This window comes from Aspergillus ochraceoroseus (genome assembly GCF_002846915.1).
Source record: "Aspergillus ochraceoroseus IBT 24754 chromosome Unknown P175scaffold_8, whole genome shotgun sequence".
Classification (NCBI taxonomy): Eukaryota; Fungi; Ascomycota; class Eurotiomycetes; order Eurotiales; family Aspergillaceae; genus Aspergillus; species Aspergillus ochraceoroseus.
In genome coordinates, this window is record NW_024468483.1 from 1,105,833 (window position 1) to 1,126,705 (window position 20,873).

Genomic DNA, 20,873 nt, shown 5'->3' on the forward strand with positions numbered 1-20,873 from the left:
CTCCATAGATAGATAGATAGATAAACAGATAAGTAGATAAGTAGATAAATAGATAACGAGGAAATGGATAGATTTTCCCAAAAAACAGAACTGGAGAAGTCTCGAGAAAATTAAATTAATATCACGTAATAATAATACCAGAGGCAAATTCCTTACCTAACAGTTTCTTCTCCCCGAGGTCTCGTGATCCCTTCTCCATCGTCATCCAACTTCTTAGTCTTTTTCTCTTTCAAAGAGGCCAAGGTACTCTGGGGTAAAGAGTGCATGATCCTCTCCCCTGGGGATGGTCCAGAACCACCTGATCTTCCCTCCGCTGCCTCCACTTTCTGATTTGGTCCAATCGCCGAGACTCACCAGAACATGCTGTCAGCTGTATTGACTCAATTACCCCGTATTCCCATGATCCATCATCTAGTTACTTAAACTAATTATTGAGTTAGGTAATAATCAGAAGCGACAAGAAGCGGTAAATGAAACCATGTGCAAAAGGACAATCCCTATTCGTTTCTCCACTTTCTCTGGGCTGGCTGTATGCGTTCGTACCCTATCCAGATGTGTTGTATGTCTTAACAGAACAGAGCTTTGGCATCCGTTGTCTCTGTAACTATTCTCCAATACCTCATATTCCCGCCAACACGTTCGTTGCCCTGTTCATGGGCAGTGCAAGGCACGAAAATACTGCAGCACCAAGGCCCCCACGCTTGCGCTTCCACCCCTGGCCTGGAACATGATCACTATAATTGCATCTTTTATCCGGTTATAGTACACTCCCCCCAAGTACGTCGACACCAGTTATGACCAAAGTGGTCAGTTCAAGCACATCATTCTAGCCTCTCATGATATCACACAATGAGACATTCTCTTGTCATCATCATCTCGTATCACACTTATGAGGTGCTCTATCAACAAAATGAGATGTCTACTCCATACAGAACGAGCGCCGAATGAAACTCAACCCCTACCAAGTTCCAGTCTCCACCTCTACTAAGGTTACACTGGGCAGTATACAGAAGTAAAGCATCCACCTCCATCCAACTCAACATCTCAAACTATCAAACATGATTGGATAGTCCATATAGTCCCCAGTACCTACCTAGGTACCTACACACCTGGGGTATACTTCGACCAAGTATTGATTAACCAAGCCCTTGGCCTCGGTCACAGATACGTGGCAGGCTAGTCAATATCAGCCCTTATGCTCCCGAGGCCAAGGGAAAGACAGATCTAGACATAGACTCGTAAACAAGGATCAATGTATATCTACATCTTTCCCCGAAAGCGCCCTCGGGCATCCATAGAGCCAAGATCCTACCTAGTCAGAAGCAACCTACCTTTACAAAGAACCTAAATCTAGTAGAAGCAGCTTTCCTCCCAAAATTCAACCCAAGAGAAAACAACTCTCTTTAACACGGGTTCCTTCCGATCGTTATAATCCATCACCGTCTCCCCCAATCGACTACTCTCCTTAGCCGCCTCCCTCTTCGCCCTCGCATACAATTCCCCTACCTCACTAACGCCCAGCTCTCTGGTCCGAAAACGTGAAGATTCGCGTACGGCTCCACGTCCCCAAAAAACCCGATGCCTTTTTAATGTGCTGGGTTATACTTGTTTTCTTTTTTTTTCATGTTCTCTATTTTGTTCTGCTGCGAGCTTGTTCATGTATTATAGGTGTGAAGGGTAGGGGTTTGTAGAATTCAGCAAAGCAAGAGACAGAGAGATGGAGGGAGAGATAGTGAGGGGTTATGTTTCATCTACCTAATATGATCTGAATTGCTTCCCTTTCAGTGTTGGTTTAGTGCTTACCCTATATTCCGAAGAATACAAGATGATTCTGTACTCTGGGTTTGAGATTAAGTCATAATAGATAGAAAACTAGTATGAGTCTTGTCTTCTTAAAAGTGATATTATTACTAGGTAGAGTGTTCATGTTGGATCACACCCAGTGCTAGATCTTATACTAGATTAAAAATTCCATGCTCAGCCTCAGACTACATACTATAAGCTTAATTGTATCCCCGCTTTTCTTACTATGCCACTAGAGTTTGATATATCTTTACTTCCAAACAGCTCGTCAGGCATCACATATTCTACAGTGCAATTTGAAATCCCCGAACTATTTCTTACAACTAGAGATTAAATTTGCTATGCATAAATAAAACTCGATACAAAACCCACCGTCACGGCGGGCACCACGTGGTTGGCTCTACCGCATGGCGCTATCGGAAATCATGACTCAACTGCTTTCGAAGATAAGTAAAGGGTTCCACATCATACCTATAACTTTGCAGTCAATTTCCTGACTGGAAACACGAACACGGAATCTAGAGTTACCAATTACAGCAGTGGTCCGTATTGATAAGAATACACGCCGCGATGTGAGGTATATGTATCATTGTCAAGTTCCTTTGGCCTTCATAAAGTGTAAAATAAACCACACTACACGGGATAAAACTGGTAAATATATCTCTATCGGTACTATTAACCAGCTGATATTATGACTCTATCGTACTTTCCTTTCCTAGTCCTAAAACAAGCCCTAATTCCCCATCCAGAGCAACTGCAATGAACTTAATTACCCATTTCGGTAATAAAGATCTTATCTGATAAGATCCCCAACCCCTCATTGATCATGTGAGCGGTAAGTTATATACACCAATAATGGCTTAGCGTTGCGGCAGAATCTATGAATCATCTTTTTTTTTTTTCTCTCGTTTGCCCTCTTATCATCTGTTGGATCTGAACTTGGTTCCGGGGCAAGGTCTTTTCTAGGATCATAGTTCAATTCCCTCCACTATACATCTTCTTCCAATCTCCTAGCTTGTCATTCAACAGGTGATCGTCTTTTCCAAGTATTTCCTGTCAAATCGCCTATCCAACCCCCACCATGGCCACCAACACCATCCCTCATAATTCGTTCGACACGATTCTCGTGTTGGACTTTGGATCCCAATAGTACGTTACCAAGTACATACCCCTCAGAACTACAGGACATGCAATTAACATAAATTTTTGCCAGTACCCACCTTATCACCCGTCGTCTGCGCGAGATCAATGTCTACTCCGAGATGCTCCCTTGCACCCAGAAGCTGGCCGATCTAGGATGGAAGCCCAAGGGAGTCATTCTCTCCGGTGGTCCTTACTCCGTCTACGAGAAGGACGCCCCCCACGTCGACCCTGCCTTCTTTGAGCTTGGAGTTCCTGTTCTCGGTATCTGTTACGGACTCCAGGAGATCGCCCACCGCCTGCACGCGGACAACGTCGTTGCAGGTGTTTCCCGCGAATATGGCCATGCCGACCTGAAGGCCACCAGATTCGGTGGCCATGTCGACAAGCTCTTCGAGGGCCTCGAAGATGATATGACTGTGTGGATGTCCCACGGTGATAAGCTCCGCAACCTGCCCGAGGGATTCCACACCATCGGTACTACCGGGAACTCTGAATACGCGGCCATTGCCCACCAAACGGATGCCGTTTATGGTATCCAGTTCCATCCTGAAGTGACTCGTGAGTTTTCCCCTATATTCTGCAAAAGCAAATGATGTAAATTCTAATACACGGCTTTTCTGTAGACACTCCTCAAGGAGGACAGCTTCTTAAGAACTTCGCTGTGGGTATCTGCGGTGCGGAGCAGAAGTGGACCATGGCAGAATTTATCGGCCAAGAAATCGCAAGAATTCGTTCCCTCGTTGGTCCTAACGGCCAGGTTCTAGGTGCCGTCAGCGGCGGCGTTGATTCCACGGTTGCTGCCAAGCTGATGACAGAGGCCATTGGCGATCGATTCCACGCCGTTCTGGTCGATAACGGCTGCATGCGACTAAACGAATGCGCTAAGGTCAAAGAGGTTCTTCAGGAGCAGCTGGGTATCAACCTGACTGTTGTCGATGCTGGAGAACAGTTCCTTGCTGGTCTGAAGGGCGTCCACGACCCTGAACAGAAGCGCAAGTTCATTGGAGGGAAGTTCATTGACGTCTTCGAGGACGAAGCTAAGAAGATTGAGGCCCAGAACGCCGGAAAGGTGGAATGGTTCCTGCAGGGCACTCTTTATCCTGGTCGGTTCCTATTATTTGATTTAAAATTCTCTCTAGCTAACAAATTCAGACGTCATCGAGAGTATCTCTTTCAAGGGACCCTCCCAGACCATCAAAACCCATCATAACGTCGGCGGTATCGCTGAGCGCCTGATGCGTGGCCACGGCCTCAAGCTCATCGAACCCCTCCGCGAGCTGTTCAAGGACGAAGTCCGCGAACTAGGACGTCAGCTCGGTATTTCTGCTGAGCTGGTCGGCCGTCACCCTTTCCCTGGTACGCCCTCCTCCCCTCCACAACATCCCTACTTACTACCAATCTAACCTGTATTCGTATAGGCCCTGGTATCGCCATCCGTGTTCTCGGCGAAGTCACCCCCGAAAAGGTCGAAATGGCCCGCAAAGCAGACCACATCTTCATCTCCATGATCCGCGAGGCCGGTATCTACGATGAAATCGGCCAGGCCTACGCTGCGTTGGATCCTTCCCGCGCCGTCGGTGTTATGGGCGACAAGCGTGTGTACGCCAACATTATCCTCCTCCGTGCCATCTCCACCAAGGACTTCATGACTGCTACCCCTTACCCATTCACATACGAATTCCTGTCCAAGGTCTCGACACGCATCGTGAACGAGGTTTCTGGTGTGTGCCGGGTCTGCTACGATTACACCAGCAAGCCTCCTGGTACCATTGAGATGGAATAATTGGCGCGGGAGAGCTGGTGGATCGAGAAAAAGTTACACCCTATATTACGAATATAAACTACATCATGAGTTATGCTTAGTTATTATCTTGATCTTGACTTGGTAGTAGAGAATATTATTATTCAAGAACATACTTTCTAATTACTCCGGTAAACATGAAATCGTCCCAGTAGACTGCTAGCAGAGCCTTATTACAAACCCTTTTAGACCTATCGACGACGTCTTTTCTTACCGTAAAGACCAACCACAAAATTTCAAAGCAGAACCCCAAGGCAAAAACAAAAATGAAATCTCCCCGACTGGGAGTCGAACCCAGGTCTCCCGCGCTCGTTTCCTATTAAGGAATGACAAGCGGAAATCATGACCGTTAGACCATCGAGGAATTGATGAGGCAGTTTTGCCCAATTTGGCATTATGGGTGGAGCCATAGATCTAAGAGATGTGTGCAGTCACTTATATATGATAAGCTTAGATATGCCGCCCTTTTTATATGCTGGGTACCCCTTTCTTATATCAAAGTGTATACAGAGAGCATTGGACAAAGTAGTATCCATACTCTGCCATTCATAGAGTCTTGGGATATCACATCTTGGTAGTGGCTATGGTTGTTCTGTAATGCTCTCGGGTGTGCTTGGATATATATTATCAGTCAGCGTACTCCATAAAGTGTAGTTGCCTGCACCTTTCAACTATACTTCTAACCCATCCTCATAAACTCCTCCCAACATGCATGTTAGTCAATATATTTACCCACCCACCCGTACACATAAAAATACACACCTATGGCAGCTCAGCACCTCGCTGTCCGTAATACATGATAGCATGTCTCTGGCAGGCTTGTCCCTGCTGACTGGACTGCAGCAGGAGGTATTTGGATCGCTCATGTCCGATCGGGAGTGGTTGTGTTTGAGGCAGGCGCCTGTTGCTGTGGAGGTGAGAGGAAAGCACCAGGAAGGAGAGTGTGTCTAGATGATTGAATGGTCTCGGACCTGAGGATCGAGGTTCTAGGTGCCCGGACATGCTACCTTATACTATAGATGGTAGAGCGTTCAACTACCACACGTACGTATTACTGGGAAAAGAGGAGCAAGGGGATATGTGACCAGTATAGGAAGGTAGGGTAGAAGTATGGATGTTATCAGATACAGCCAAACAAGGACAAGGCCTGCTCTGATGACAGACACAACGAAAAAAGAAACACGACAAAATTAAAATAATATAGGCTGGAAAGTCATTACCCAATTACCTCAATACTTCCATCTAAATAACAAGTTGCTTCAGGAATATCAAACTATTTGCTTTGTTCATTCTCCTAAACCTTAACTAACACCCCACCATACATCCACATCGAGGTAGGGTTTTTCTTTAAGTGTCTCCTCATGTAGTCAAAATCTGAAACATTATATAACAATTCCTCGATGGTCTAACGGTCATGATTTCCGCTTGTCATTCCTCAATGGAAACGAGCGCGGGAGACCTGGGTTCGACTCCCAGTCGGGGAGGTTTATTTTTTCGCCTCTTCACCTTTACTCGACATCTTTTCGCACCATCATTGGGATATATGCACATCAAAGTTAAGTTACACACACCTAAGCAGCCAAGATGCCCATGGGATCATTGCTTTTTTTTTCCATGCTACAATTCTTATGTATCTCTGCATAGAGTAAAGTATGCCTGCCCCCTGTCACAAGTGTTAAGGGCACGCACGCCCTCGGGTAACCTACCAAAGCCCAAGCAAGGTACGTATAGATAGTTAGTACCCATGCTGTGATAAATATTTATATACAGCTCTAGTTAGTTATAAATATTATTATCTACACCTTTATTCATCCATTCTTTCCTTAGTGTATCATGTAGGCTATATTGAACAACAATATCATCTGTCTGCGGTCCTCCTCTTGCTCCCGCACCGCATCCTGGTCCTCAATCAGCAGCGAGTACATTTTTCTTAGCCATAGAGTAATGGCGGCAAAATAGCGCAGTTCTCTTCATCAATTCCTCGATGGTCTAACGGTCATGATTTCCGCTTGTCATTCCTGAATAGGAAACGAGCGCGGGAGACCTGGGTTCGACTCCCAGTCGGGGAGGATTTCTTTTTTGTTCTTCTTTTTTTTCTTCCAGTTTTTTAACCCGAGTACTGTATAGATGTAAAAACACACTCCCCCCAATACATACACTAGTTAGCATATACCAACAACTCTCGAAATCCAGTTGAAAAGAAACAGTCCTGTTCAACGCATCGTGAGGCCCCCAAGCAATGCCCAGTATCAATTTCTACCTTGTTAACTCTTTCTGCACCACCACAACTAACAAAATGGCTGTTGTACAGAGTCGACGGGACCTATTTGGAATACAGTCTCCGTAAAATAGCGTCCAAATATCGGGGAATACGGATATGTTACTTGAGTCACCCAGCTCCGATAGACCCGTATGTTGGGTGCTAGTATGGCAATGAAAGGCCGTGGTCTATCAAGCATCTCTAGCCACTTCGCGCTGTACGGATGGCCAAGATTATCTGGCCTCCCACAGAATCTCACAAACTCTTGAAGATCCTCAGTAGAGTTCTCACCCTCGAGGCGGTACGAAATACACCCCACCCGGGAATCTATCATTCAGGAAACTATGAAGAAGGAAGTTAGCATCCTTGACGCGGGGTGGCCGATTTTGCTTGTATCTCACCCCGTTTCTCTGAGGTGGGACCCCTCTGATACGATCCGTAGGGATTGCATATCCAAGTTCCAGGCGAACAGCTTCCCACAATTCCTGCAGCAGTTGACCCCCCCCCCCCCCTCGACTTGAAAATCCATCTCGGAAGGGTAGCCAGCGGTGGACTCTTCTCCCAGGGCTCAATCAATCCCATGTTCAGTAAAAGAAAGGGCACGGGACTGAAAGCCGTCATTAGGTATAGCACACGTCGGGCTGCTGACGGTCAATGTCCTTTTCGACCCCGCGGATGTAAGCCACTTGATCTTGATATCCCCACTGGGCTTGATTTCAATGGGAAACCCCTGCAGATCATTTTATCTTCACGCGCTCCGCTGCGAGGAACCACCAAATGCAGCTATAGGATGTGTTCATTCCATTCCTTTGTCTAAGGCGTTCAACCTATGTGTAATGATTTCCTTAAGGCTCCCAATAATCGCCTTAGAATCAAGGCCCGTGACTCGCCCTTTCTTGATTGGAACCTCATCCCTCCAGCTCACATCAACTTTGTCATTTGTCGATCTCACAACAAACTCATTATGTCCTGAGAGGTATTCGCTGGTGCTTTTCAGAACCTCAATTAGCAGGTTATGCTTGGAGCGTTCTGCACCTGTTTTTTACCAGTTCTGTCTAGGACCTCCATGGTACAAGAGGCGACTAGATACGCCAACTGCATTTGAATATAAAAGTTTCACAATATCTTCGGATCTCTGTTACCATATTGACACTTGCCAGGGTGACTGAGTGCGATGTGAATTAAAACGTCGCCGTCTCCGCTTCCGTGGACTCGTGTATTTATTATTTGCACCGTCCCTTCTCTCAACGCGGATAACCCTGGCTGTTTTGAATGGGATTTTTTTCATCCAGGATGCCACAGTTCCATAAGCTCGCTGGCCGTACGTACCAATTATACATGGTTCCAAGCATCTAACGTATTCCCAGAGTATGCGAAGTGCTTGCGCCTTATCCTGGTATCCGGGTAAAGGAAGAGAGTCTATGAAGGTAAATGTCTTTCGCAAGCAGCAGAGTCTGCATTCTAACCCATTGGTTCGATTTTCAATGGTTTGAATGCGGTTAATTAATCGCCTGACAAGGACGCTGGCACTCGCTGATCCCTGGAAAAAGGTATGTCCAGCTTGAAGATGTTTTCGTGAAAGTTCCTCGCCAATGAAGACTATAATAGTATTCCCGTGATACTGATAAGGCCGTGCCTCATCCTTCATTACCTCGAAGTAGTTTTCATGGACCTGATATGATTCACTATTTATCCTAGCGTATCTCTCTCAACCTCGTTGAACTCATCGCAAGTCTGCTCCATCTCTCTAGGGAATCGCAAGCAAGTTCTAGAGAATGTCTCAAAGCATCGTGTTTTAGGCTCGAGGGTGAAAAGCTGTTAGCAGGCTTCAGGTCTGAACATACTGGGATGAGAGAGAAGCAAGGTTGGATTTGGCTCTGCCTAGAGAGAGAAACAAGATGAGCTATTTGAGATGCTGGTTATGCTATAATTATGTATTTTGTTTTCTTGAGAGAACAAACAGGTAATGTTAATCAACATAAATAGACTATACATCCCTAAACACTCAATGGACCCAGAGTGTGATCGTATCTTCTAATACTTATATATTTCCAGGGTAGATAGTATAAATTGCAACCCATAACTACATAGAGGGAACGATACTCTCCAGCCCCAGCCTCATGATGTCAAAAAAGTCGCCGATCCTTCAACCGCCTTCCTCGATGGTCTAACGGTCATGATTTCCGCTTGTCATTCCTTCATGGAAACGAGCGCGGGAGACCTGGGTTCGACTCCCAGTCGGGGAGATTTTTTTTCATCTTTTCTTTCTTCACATATATACATACATATACGTACGTCCTACAACATACAATATATCGAAAGAAGGTGTTTTTTTTTTGCTGTCTTTCTTGCCCGGAGGGGAAAAAAAAGATAGTCTTGCAGGATAATAATACCTTCTTCCTCCCTTGTTGATATACCTAAGCTTCCAGATTCTCACCAAGGATGACCCAATACGGAGGAGATGTTTCTACCTAATTATGGAGGGAGTAGTCAAATGCAATGACTGCAGAGCATATATACAAATAACTCCCTGCTTGTCTTCTTGCGCCATTTGCGTAGTAGGTAGGTAGGTAGGTAGGTAGGTAGATATTAGCAGATTCTGCGCTCTTCGGTTTTCTTGTGCATGGTCCCACTAAATATGACTCACATAAGCATAGGTGCACAATATCTTCACTTCCTCGATGGTCTAACGGTCATGATTTCCGCTTGTCATTCCTTAATAGGAAACGAGCGCGGGAGACCTGGGTTCGACTCCCAGTCAGGGAGATTTCTTTTTGCTTTTTTACTAGGTATATGAAAATTTTATGCATGTGGGTTGAGGCTCCAGATAGGGAGTACGGAGTATAAACATGCATATATTACATATAGAATATAAGGACCTGTGAAATTAATGCTGAAAATGATGACTTTTGATGCCAGAAATGGCTGTCTTTCCACCTGTCATCTTGGATAGTAAACTACTGCTTGACCACCCTACCTTCCATCACTCATCTATTCTGCACCCGCCCAGCACTCTTCATCACCGTCCTCTGATGAAGTTGGCGCCTGCTCAACTGGGCTTACAGCTCAGTGTGGGTAGAACCCTGGAATGGATTAACTATCAGCATGGGTAGAGATTCTACCTGTGATAAGCTTAGTTTATACTAGTTCTACCTATAATAAGCTATATTTTCCTATATTCTCTAGACTAGGACTATAGTTATAGATTTTATAGAATTTAGATTTATTATGTAACATTACGCCGCTGTGGGCTAGATCGCCACGGGGGTTCTGCTCCTGAGCGAGGTCGAAAGGGGAGAGCAAGCATTTTATGCCAGCGCAACAGAAGGCAGAGCTTACAGAACAAGGTATTGGGGCGCTAAACCCAGAACGGCAAAACTAACCACATATGGTGTTTCACAGGTCCGCTGTTTACAGAATACAGCGTTCAACCACCTACCTGGGTATGTCGTAGGTAAGTGGGATATCAAATTTCGACCGTGACCGAGGAACGATGTGGGGTTGCAAGATGGAACAGATAGATTAGGTAAACTGCGAACGAGAAGACCCCAGGGCCCAGGCAATGAATTGTTGATCAGTCAATTTGGACCTCTTGGTGGCCAACTAACTATTAAGATATGTTCGCGCCTGGGTAGTCATTCCCACCACACATAATTTCAATATTGTTCCAAGATGATCATCATACATTCTCTTACATACAGAGCAGTATTTCCTTTTTCTTGGGTGTACTATCAATAAACATATAAGAATGCTACCTCTCTTGTCTCCTACCACCTATATCTAGAATAAAGCTTCACCAAAAATCTTCAGATAATCAGTTATATAGCTAGCGCCTCATAGATGGGCTCGGAGAGCCTGGAATATCTAGGCAAAAGTCCCGACGACACTTCAACAATTCCTCGATGGTCTAACGGTCATGATTTCCGCTTGTCATTCCTGAATAGGAAACGAGCGCGGGAGACCTGGGTTCGACTCCCAGTCGGGGAGGATTCCTTTTTTTTTTGTTCTTCTTTTTTTTTTTTTTTTTTTTTTTTCTTCTTCCAGTGTTTTATCCAGGTACATTAGTACGGAGTAGTTAGTAGTTAGCTTAGCTTAGTCCTGTTTGACCTCGCAGTCCACTGAGGTTGTCTCTAGGTGCGGAGTACTCAGTACGGTACGCGATAGGTTTACGGATCTGGACTAGGGGGGTACGTACCTAGTACTGTAGTACCTATCTATAGTTATGCACAGTACTTAGACTAGCACTTAGCATGCTCCAGGGTAGGTTCTCCTCCGTGTCCGGGTTTCGATATAATATGATATGATATGGGACGATATGCTCCGCCGTATCTGACTGCATACTTGTTTTGGAGGGAATTCGGTAGTCGGGAGGTGTGTGTGTGTGGGTGGGCTTGTTTCCCATGTCCTGTTTGATTTGTGTCGGATATATGATGATCCTAGGGGTAGCTCAATGGAAGCAGGTGATCGGATATATTGTTGTGTGTGTCTGTTGGGGGGTTGTGTGCTTACCTAAGGCCTTAATATAGGGTAATAACCCCTCTTTGCTTACTAAGTATATTATAAGATACCCCTTTAATTTAATACACCCCCTTAGGTTTAAAGGATTTTATCTAGTTTAAACTTGTAATTATATAATTTAAGATGCTATCCTTATCCTGGATAGGTTTAAACTATATCTAGTAATAGGTTATCTATTAACTTTGGTCTCTCTACTATCCCTAAATCCTTTACAAATACCTTAAAGCTTTGGTAGGATAGTACCTTAGTTAATCTATCTATAATTATCTTAGTAATAGAATAATATAATACTTTTATCCTTCCCTTCTAGGCTTCCTACCTAATCTAGTAATTATAGATATCTATATAGTATAGCCTTGTATTTAAATAGTTAATTTCCTTATTTACTAGTTAGATAGTTTACATGTTATTATATTAAATATTAATAATTAGATTCTCTAACTCTACCTAGATTTTATCTAGTAGATATTTAATAAAGATTCCTTCCTTTACTATATATAATAATGCTAATACTTCTACTTTAGTTATAGAGATTATTATAGTTACCTACTTGCTAGCTTTCTACCCTATTATACCTCTAAATAGCTTTATAATATATCCCTATAAGCTTCTCTAGTCCTGATTATCTATAAATAAGGTTGTCACGGCGACCACGTGACATGCAACCACATGCCGAACCACATGCCCAGTAACTGAGGGTAATTAGGAAAATAGTAATATTCAAGTCGCCTGCACTATACTAGTGACTTGACTAGGTAATATAAATAGTAATATAATAACTCCTAAAGTACTAAGAGGCAAGTACTTTATTTTGTTATTTCTAATATCTTCTTACTATCCTTATACTCTATATAGCTTTACTTTCTTTACTAATATTACTTATACCTAAGTACCTTACTAGTAAGATACTTATAATTTAAAGTACTTCTTAACTAAGTAAAGTAATATAGCAAGTATAAGAAGGACTACCTGCTTCTCCTCCTAAGAAGTAGTAAATCTAAACTCTATAGAATTTATAACTATAGTTCTGGAAACTATTATTAAAGAAGGTTTAATAATACTAGTAACTCTCTAGTACTAACCTATTAAGTTAATAAAAGATAATAAGCTATAATATATAGCCTAATATATAGTATAAGCTATATAAATAGATAGAGAGAAGGTACCTAAATCTAAGTTCTTTAAGGTATAAAACCTAAAGGAACTTAGTATCTTTCTAGAAAATCTTTAAGACTATTTTAGATTATAGAAGAAACTTTATAAAAATAATATAATTAAGGTCTATTATACTATAGATTGCCTAAAAAATAATATAAAGTAGGTATAATACTTTAAATATAGAGTAAATCTTAAAAGACTTACTTATTTAGAATTTATTAAGTTCCTATAGAACTTTCTAGAACTAGAGAGAGATTATAAGTAGATAATAGCTTACTAATTCTTATATATAAGATAAGGACTATAATAGAGTATATAAACCTTAATAATCTAGATAAAGGAATTTATTCTAATAATTAAAGCTAATCTTAAAGGATTTCTCTACTAGCTAGCTATTTAAATAGCCTGGCCTGAATTATATAAGGAAATCTAGTAGGATATGATAATATTATAAAGTCTAGTTAAAGTTACTAAACTAAGGGCAAGATATAAGAAATTTTAGAAATAAAAGAAGTAGGAAAAGTTAAATAAAATATAACTAAATTAATCCCTAGGGTCTTGTATATTAAAGGATAATTTAAGAAAGAGAAAGAAAGATAATAATAAAGTAATAAACTCTTAATTAAATAAATTCTAGTAAAAAAAGTTAAAGAAGAAGTAGTAGAATTACTAAAATTAAAGAAAGGAAGGCTAATACTACTAGTATAATTAAATTAATTATATTATAAGAAAATACCCCTAGTATAAAGAAAGTATTAAGGGGATAGGAGAATTAAAGGACTAAAACTAATAATAATTAAATACTCTAGAATTCTTAGTACTCTAATAGAATAAAAAAATACTAGTAAGACTCTTTCTAGCTACTATAATTATTCTAGTAGGTAAGAAATAGATTATAATAAAGATATTTATAGATACTAGAATAAATAAGGACTTTATTTCTTATTATTTTTTAATTAAAGAAGAAATAAATCTTAATAAGATAAAGATAAAATAACCTATATATTTTACTAATAATTTAATAATATTATATTATATAAGATTCTAAATAAAGAGCTAAATTATAAATAGCCTTAATAAAACTAGAGAATTTAATATAGAATATTATATAGTAAATTTAGAAAAAAAAGAATATTAATTAATCCTAAGGTATAGCTAGTTAAGTCTAGTTAATTTTAATATCTCCTTGGCAGTAAATACCTAGCACTATTAAGAGAAAAAGTTAAAGATTAAAATTAAATTACCTAAGTAATTTAAGAGTATAATAAGGTAAGGACTTACTATACTAGTCTTAAATTAATTATATAATAATAGTAGTATAATAAGGGCTCTCCCTAAATATTATAAAGAATAGAAATTAATATTTTTAAAAAAAAAGATAGAGGCACTTCTCTTTAAAAAAGCTAGTTATAATATACTATTAGTTACTAGTATAGTATTACTAATAAGCTAGTTATATAATATATTAAGAATAAAGTTAGTAATTTTAAAGAAGTATATTAATTAAATATTAAAAAAAAGATAGATCTAGTTTTTAATAAGTATAGCAGGCATGCTAGTACTTTTTATATAAAAGGCTAATAAATTATTATAGCTCTATATAAATTATAAGGGCCTAAATATAATTATTATTAAGAACTAATATTCTCTCCTATAAATTAATAAATTAATAAACTAACTAGTTAGAGCTAAATAATTTACTAAACTAGATTTATAAAATACTTATTACTAGATTTATATTTATTAGGGTAATAAGTAAAAGATAGTATTTTATATAAGGTATAGATATTATAAATATCTAGTTATATTTTTTAAATTATATAATACTCTAGCTACCTTTTAAATATATATTAATAAAGTAATAAAGGGGATCCTAGATAAATTTTATATAGTATATTTAAATAATATCCTAATTTACTTATAAATAGAGAAAGAATATAAATATTATATTAGTAAAGTATTATTATATCTCTAGAAGTATAATCTTTATATAAAATTTTTAAAGTATAGCTTTTACTAGAAGGAAGTATATTTTCTTAACTTTATTATAAGAATTAAAGGAATCTAAATAGACCTTAAGTAGGTATATATTATAGGTAACTAGCTAGAATTATACTTATTTTATAATATTTAAATATTCCTAGGATTTATAGGATATTTTTAAAGATTTATTTACTAGTACTCTAAGATTACTATTCTACTAAGTAACATGCTAAAGAGAATAGTAAAGGGGAGAAAGAATAGCTCTTTTAAGATAATAAAGAATAGCTAAAGTATCTTTAAGGTACTAAAGTAGGTATTCTCTAGATCCCTAGTACTATAATATTTTAACCTAGAATAAGAGATACTCCTAGTAATTAATATATTAGATTTTATAATTATAGAAATTTTAATATAATATAATAGTACCTAATTTATAAAGATATAATATATTACTTAATAATTTATAGTCTTCTACTTAAGAAAGTTAATTAAGATAGAGAAAAAATATAAAACTTATAATTAAGAATTACTAGCTATAATAAAATACTTTAAAATATAATATTATTACCTTAAAGATAACCTATATATAATATATATATAAATAAATTATATAAATCTAAAATATTTCTATACTATTAAGACTCTAAATTAATATTAGGCTAGATAGATTAAGCTTTTAATAGTATATAATTTCTAAATTAAATATTAGCCTAGTAGTCTTAACCTAGCTAATATATCTTTAAGATAAAAGAATTATAAACCTGCTTAATAGAATATAGTTAAGGAACTCTTATTTATATTTTAGGTAAAATTAGGAGATTTATAAAATAATTAAGGTAGGAATAAGATAGTAGCTTCCTAAGAGATTCTAATTATATAGTTAAGAAATTTAGAACTTTTAATCTAAAGAATACTAGTATAAAAGGTAGCTAGTAATAAATAAGTTTATAGGATATTATTAACTACTTTATAAGACTTATTTTAGGAGATATAATATAGAAATACTTATATAAGTTATATTTAGAGTAATACTAGTAAGAAATACCTAGCATGCTAGAGGCATATTTAAATAGTAGAGAAATTACCTAAATAAGAAGTAATAAAGTAGCTTAAGAATAATATTAAATAAAGATAAATTTATAAGAATAAATAGTATATTAATAATAATAAGCTAGTATAATATAATAAGGTTATTTATATTTCTTTTAATTAAATAATATACTAAGAATTACTAAGGGTATATTATAATAACCTATATATAAATTATTTTAGTTAAAAAAAGATATTAGATCTTATTAAATAAAAGTTTTATTAGGATATCCTATAATATAATATTAAAAAGTATATAAAGAGCTATTTAATTTACTAGAAAATAAAGATATCTAGATAACTTTTACTAGGCTAGCTTGCAAAGCTCCTAGTACTAGAATACCCTTAGTAAGACCTAACTCTAGACTTTATTATAGGCTTACTACTATTAATATAAAAGGGATGCATGTATAATACTATCCTAGTAATTATAGATTAATATATTAAGAGAGCTAAATACCTTCTAATAATAGGAAATATTAATATTAAGGAGCTAGCTAATATATTTATAAAAAAAATAATACTTAAAATAGGAGTACTAAGAAGCCTAGTAAGTAATTATAGTTTATTCTTTATTAGTAAATATTAGATTTAGCTATACTAAGGATTATAAGTTAAAAGATAATTAAGTATTATATTCTACCTATAAATAAATAGCTAAATAAAATATTAAAACTAGATATTAGAAATCTATTTAAGAACCTATATTAATTACTAATAAATTAACTAGATAGACTAGCTAGATATAGTAAAATTTATATATAATAATATAAAAAATATATTATTAAGAATATTCTCTTATAAGGTATAATATAGTTACTAGCTAGTATTACTTAAGCTTGCTAATATTAAGGACTCTAGCATAGTTATAATAGTAGGAGAATAACTTAACTAATTATAAGTAAAATATTATTAGCTAGAAGAGAGCCTGTATTATATTACTAAATAGTAAGTAAGGAGCTATAATAGGAGGTATTGCCTAATTAAATATTATATAGGCTAATAGGTACTACTATTTATAAAAAATATTTATATATAGAGGCCTAGTAAGAAGCTAGATACTAAATATAAAGGGCTATTTAAAATAGTTAAGGTAATAGGCTAATAAGTATACTACCTATAACTACCTAGATTATATAAGAAAATCTACCTGGTCTTTTATATATTATTTCTTAAGAAATAAAATATAAGAAATAGTGATTTACTAGTATTATTTTAATTAGTTATTATTAATAATAAGGAAGAATAGGAGGTAAAATAAATTATTATTGTCACGGCGTAGCCATGTACCTATCTGGTTAGATTCTGCCCTAACTATCTGCCTCTACTCCTGTATTTAAGCCATGTTGCTCCTAATCCTATTATAGCTCTTTAAGCTATATTCTTATCCTAATCTAATCCCTACTTATTATATCTATATATAGATAGCTTAAATATATACCCTACTATTAGCTATATCTACTACCTACTTACTCTCTATAATATTATATAGCTTCTACTCCAGGTATAGCTACTACTAGTATATTAAAATAACCTAAACTACCTCTAATTATAGACTTAATTAAAGAATTTATAAACTATATTACTAATAATCTTATTATTTAGATTATTTATCTTAAATCCTATAATAAATATACTAATTTTTTAAAGGAGGAGATTCATACTCTTTAAAATTAAGTTAATAAAGCTAGCCTAGAGCTAGCTAAGAAGGAGGAAGTAGTACTATATTAGAAGGAAAAACTAGAAATAATCTAATAAAAGTTAATTAAGTTTAAGTATATATTTACTATACTATAAATTATTACTATCTTTACTATACTTACTCTTATTACTATCTCTATTTCTACTAAATATACTTCTCTTATTAAAATTATAGTAGTTAATATAATAAGAATATTTATACTTATTTCTACTAGCTCTTTCTTTAATACCTATTTTAATAAGAAACTCCTTAATCTATAAGAGTTTAATAATACTTATTTTAATCTTTACTATTTTATATAATAGATTTATAATAAAATAGATATTAATCTAGACTATTTTCTAGCTACTAAAGCCTGACTAACTTATATAGTAGGATATCTAATTAGAAAGGCTTATAAACTAATCTTACTTAAAATAAGACTTAATATTTTCTAGTTTCTAAATTATCTTAACTTACTTAACTATCTAGAAATAGTATTTAGAGACTCTAATTAAATTTAAAATACTTAAAACTACCTCTATAATTAAAAATAAAGAAACTTAGACTTTAGTACTTATTTTATAAAGTTCTATTATCTTACTTTAGAAAAAAAAATACTTAATAATTTTTTAATATTTTTTCTAATCTAAAATATCTTAATTAAACTTTAAGATATATTACTTTATAACCCTGCCTTATTTTAAGACTTCTAAGAATATATTAATTATCTCTAGTTACTAAAAAATTATTACTATTAATACTAGCTATAAATATCCTATTCTTACTTAATATCTAGTTCCTACTACTCTAGCCTAGTAGTATTAAGGAATCTTTCTAGTTCTATTCTATCTAATTACCTAGTTATACCTCCTATACCTAGAAAAAATTTAGATACTATAAATCTATTCTATACCTATTATATATTATACTCTCCTAGAGGAGAATAATATAAATATAAGGAATATTTTTATTATAAAAATAAAATATATTATATAAAAGATTACTCCTTATCTAATTAATATCTTATATAAATCTAAGAGTAGATAAATATACTAGTATATTATTCTAATTTAACTTTTATTATAATATTACCTGCTTTTTATACTATAACTTAGAATAACTATCTTACTATTCTAGAGGAACCTAATTAACTATACTTTTCTAATACCCTACCTAATTTAGAAAATAGAGTCTACCTAGCTATAATTACTATCTAGTACTAGAATATATATAGAAGCCCTTATTACTAGATATATTACTTTATCTATTTTATATTATTACTAAATTAACTAATTCTCCTAATCTTTATTATATATACACTAACTTAATAGTATAGTAGGTATAATTATATTAAGAAAACCTAAAAATATTAACTTATACTATAATTAATTTTAAAGCTAAAGAAGTTAGCTTTATAGATTATTAATAGGTAAAAATATATAGATTAAAGATTATTCTACTTCTTTATCTAATATTCTTATCTAGCTTCTATAGTAAGAAGATAAAAGAAGGTATAATAACTTATTATATAAAGGCTAATTTATTATTAAATAATTATTATAATTAGAAATTTATTTTTTATATTATCTATCTTTTCTATTACTTAATTATTCTAGAACTAGTCTAGCTTATTATATATAATCTAAAGATATATTTCTCTAATTAAATAACTATATTTAATAGTTAATACTATTATAAATACTATAATATATCTCTTAAGTTTATAAGAATAAAGGCCTTAATAAATATTTCTTAGAAGAATTAACCTAAGTAATTAAATTAATAAGAAGAATTACTAGAGTTAAAACTTCTTATATTTATAAAAATATACTAAATATTTCTAAGAATACTAGCTATATATATTTACTATCTAATATAGAAATTATACTAAATCTTATTAAATAAAGTTAATAAAAAATTAAAGTATAGAAATACTAGTCCTAAATTATTATTTATATTTTTTTTAAAATTATAAGATTTCTAAGATATATTTAATCTTTAAAAAATAAAAAAATTACTATTATATTAATTATATAATTATAATATTAAGATTTAAGAAAGAAAATAGCCTTTATTTAATAAATTATATTTAATATTATAAATATAATTAATTATTCTAAAGGAATAGCTAGAAAAAAATCTAAAGAAAGATTTTATATATTCTAGCTTATTTCTAGCTATCTTTTTTATTCTATTTATTAATAAACCTAGAGGTAGCCTCTACCTATATATAAATTACTAAGGACTAAATATTATATTAGTTAAGGATTATTATTTATTATCTCTAATTAAAGAAATCTTAAATAACTTATAAAAAATATAGTACTTCTCTAAAATTAATCTAGTAGCTATCTTTAATAATATTTATATTAAAAAAAGGTTAGAATATCTAACTACTTTTTAAACCTATTTTAGGCTATATAAGTCCTTAATTATATTATTTAGCTTAACTAGTATTCTAGCTACTTTCTAATATTTTATAAATAATATTTTATAATAGTATATAAATATATTTTATAATATATTTCTAGATAATATCTTAATTTATAGTTATATAAGAAAAAAATATATTAAATATTTAAAATAAATATTATAAATTCTAAAAAATAATAACCTATATATAAAGATATCTAAGTATAAATTTTACTAGCTAGAAATTAAGTTTCTAAATATTATTATTAAAAGAGAAAGTACCTATATAAATTCTAAGAAGATTAAGATAATAATAGATTAGAAGCTACTTAAAATAATTACTAATATTAAAAATTTTATAAAATTTACTAGATTCTACTAATATTTTATTAAAAGATTCTTATAAATTCTTGTGTCTATTACTATCTTAAAGAAGAAAGAAATCCTATTTTTATAGATTCTAACTTACTAGACTACTTTTAAAATACTAAAAGTAGAATTTATTAAGGAATTAATATTAAGGTTCTTTAATTAAGATTAACTAATTATTTTAAAAATTAATACCTTAGACTTTATATCTACTAAAGTATTATTATAATATAATAATAATAGAATTCTATACTTAATAAAATTTTATTTAAAGAAAATAACTTTAATTAAGTATAATTATAAAATATATAATAAGGAGTTACTAGTAATTATTTATTATTTAAAAAAATAAATTCTAGAACTAAAAAGATATTAGTATCTAATTAAGATTATAATTAATTATAGAAATCTAGAGTATTTTATAATAATTAAGATATTAAATTAATAATAAGCCTAATAATTTAAATTCCTATCTTATTTTAACTTTATAATTAATTATTACCTAGATAAGTATAGAATAAAATTAAATAATTTAATTAAGAGATTATAGGATCTCCTTAAAAAAGGGAATAAATACTTACTATACTAGAGTTAAATAATATTAAAAAGAGAAAATTTAGCAAGTTTCCTACTTAAATATTTAAAAAAATTAT

The 20,873-nt window shown here is 34.0% G+C and overlaps 2 protein-coding genes and 6 non-coding genes across 8 annotated transcripts; 6 read left to right on the top strand and 2 right to left on the bottom strand.

The window, feature by feature from the left end:
* The first annotated feature begins 2,735 nt into the window (after positions 1-2,735).
* gua1 (GMP synthase (glutamine-hydrolyzing)) lies at positions 2,736-4,856 on the top strand. The gene is made up of 5 exons (XM_040899442.1): positions 2,736-2,952; positions 3,017-3,504; positions 3,570-4,049; positions 4,099-4,302; positions 4,365-4,856. The coding sequence occupies exons 1-5, from the start codon at positions 2,885-2,887 to the stop codon at positions 4,727-4,729; spliced, it is 1,605 nt and encodes a 534-aa protein (XP_040749693.1). The 5' UTR covers positions 2,736-2,884; the 3' UTR covers positions 4,730-4,856.
* Positions 4,857-5,020: 164 nt separating this feature from the next.
* Positions 5,021-5,111, bottom strand: P175DRAFT_0t122. The gene has a single exon. It is a non-coding gene; the product is annotated as a tRNA-Asp (tRNA).
* A 1,030-nt stretch (positions 5,112-6,141) lies between these two features.
* P175DRAFT_0t117 lies at positions 6,142-6,231 on the top strand. The gene has a single exon. It is a non-coding gene; the product is annotated as a tRNA-Asp (tRNA).
* A 494-nt stretch (positions 6,232-6,725) lies between these two features.
* P175DRAFT_0t118 lies at positions 6,726-6,816 on the top strand. Its single transcript has one exon. It is a non-coding gene; the product is annotated as a tRNA-Asp (tRNA).
* A 987-nt stretch (positions 6,817-7,803) lies between these two features.
* P175DRAFT_0535217 (uncharacterized protein) lies at positions 7,804-8,655 on the bottom strand (the record flags this gene model as incomplete). The annotated part of the gene is made up of 2 exons (XM_040900206.1): positions 7,804-8,042; positions 8,337-8,655. The coding sequence occupies 2 exons, from the start codon at positions 8,653-8,655 to the stop codon at positions 7,804-7,806; spliced, it is 558 nt and encodes a 185-aa protein (XP_040749694.1).
* Positions 8,656-9,163: 508 nt separating this feature from the next.
* On the top strand, positions 9,164-9,253 carry P175DRAFT_0t119. Its single transcript has one exon. It is a non-coding gene; the product is annotated as a tRNA-Asp (tRNA).
* Positions 9,254-9,682: 429 nt separating this feature from the next.
* P175DRAFT_0t120 lies at positions 9,683-9,773 on the top strand. Its single transcript has one exon. It is a non-coding gene; the product is annotated as a tRNA-Asp (tRNA).
* Positions 9,774-10,903: 1,130 nt separating this feature from the next.
* Positions 10,904-10,994, top strand: P175DRAFT_0t121. The gene has a single exon. It is a non-coding gene; the product is annotated as a tRNA-Asp (tRNA).
* The last annotated feature ends 9,879 nt before the right edge of the window (positions 10,995-20,873 follow it).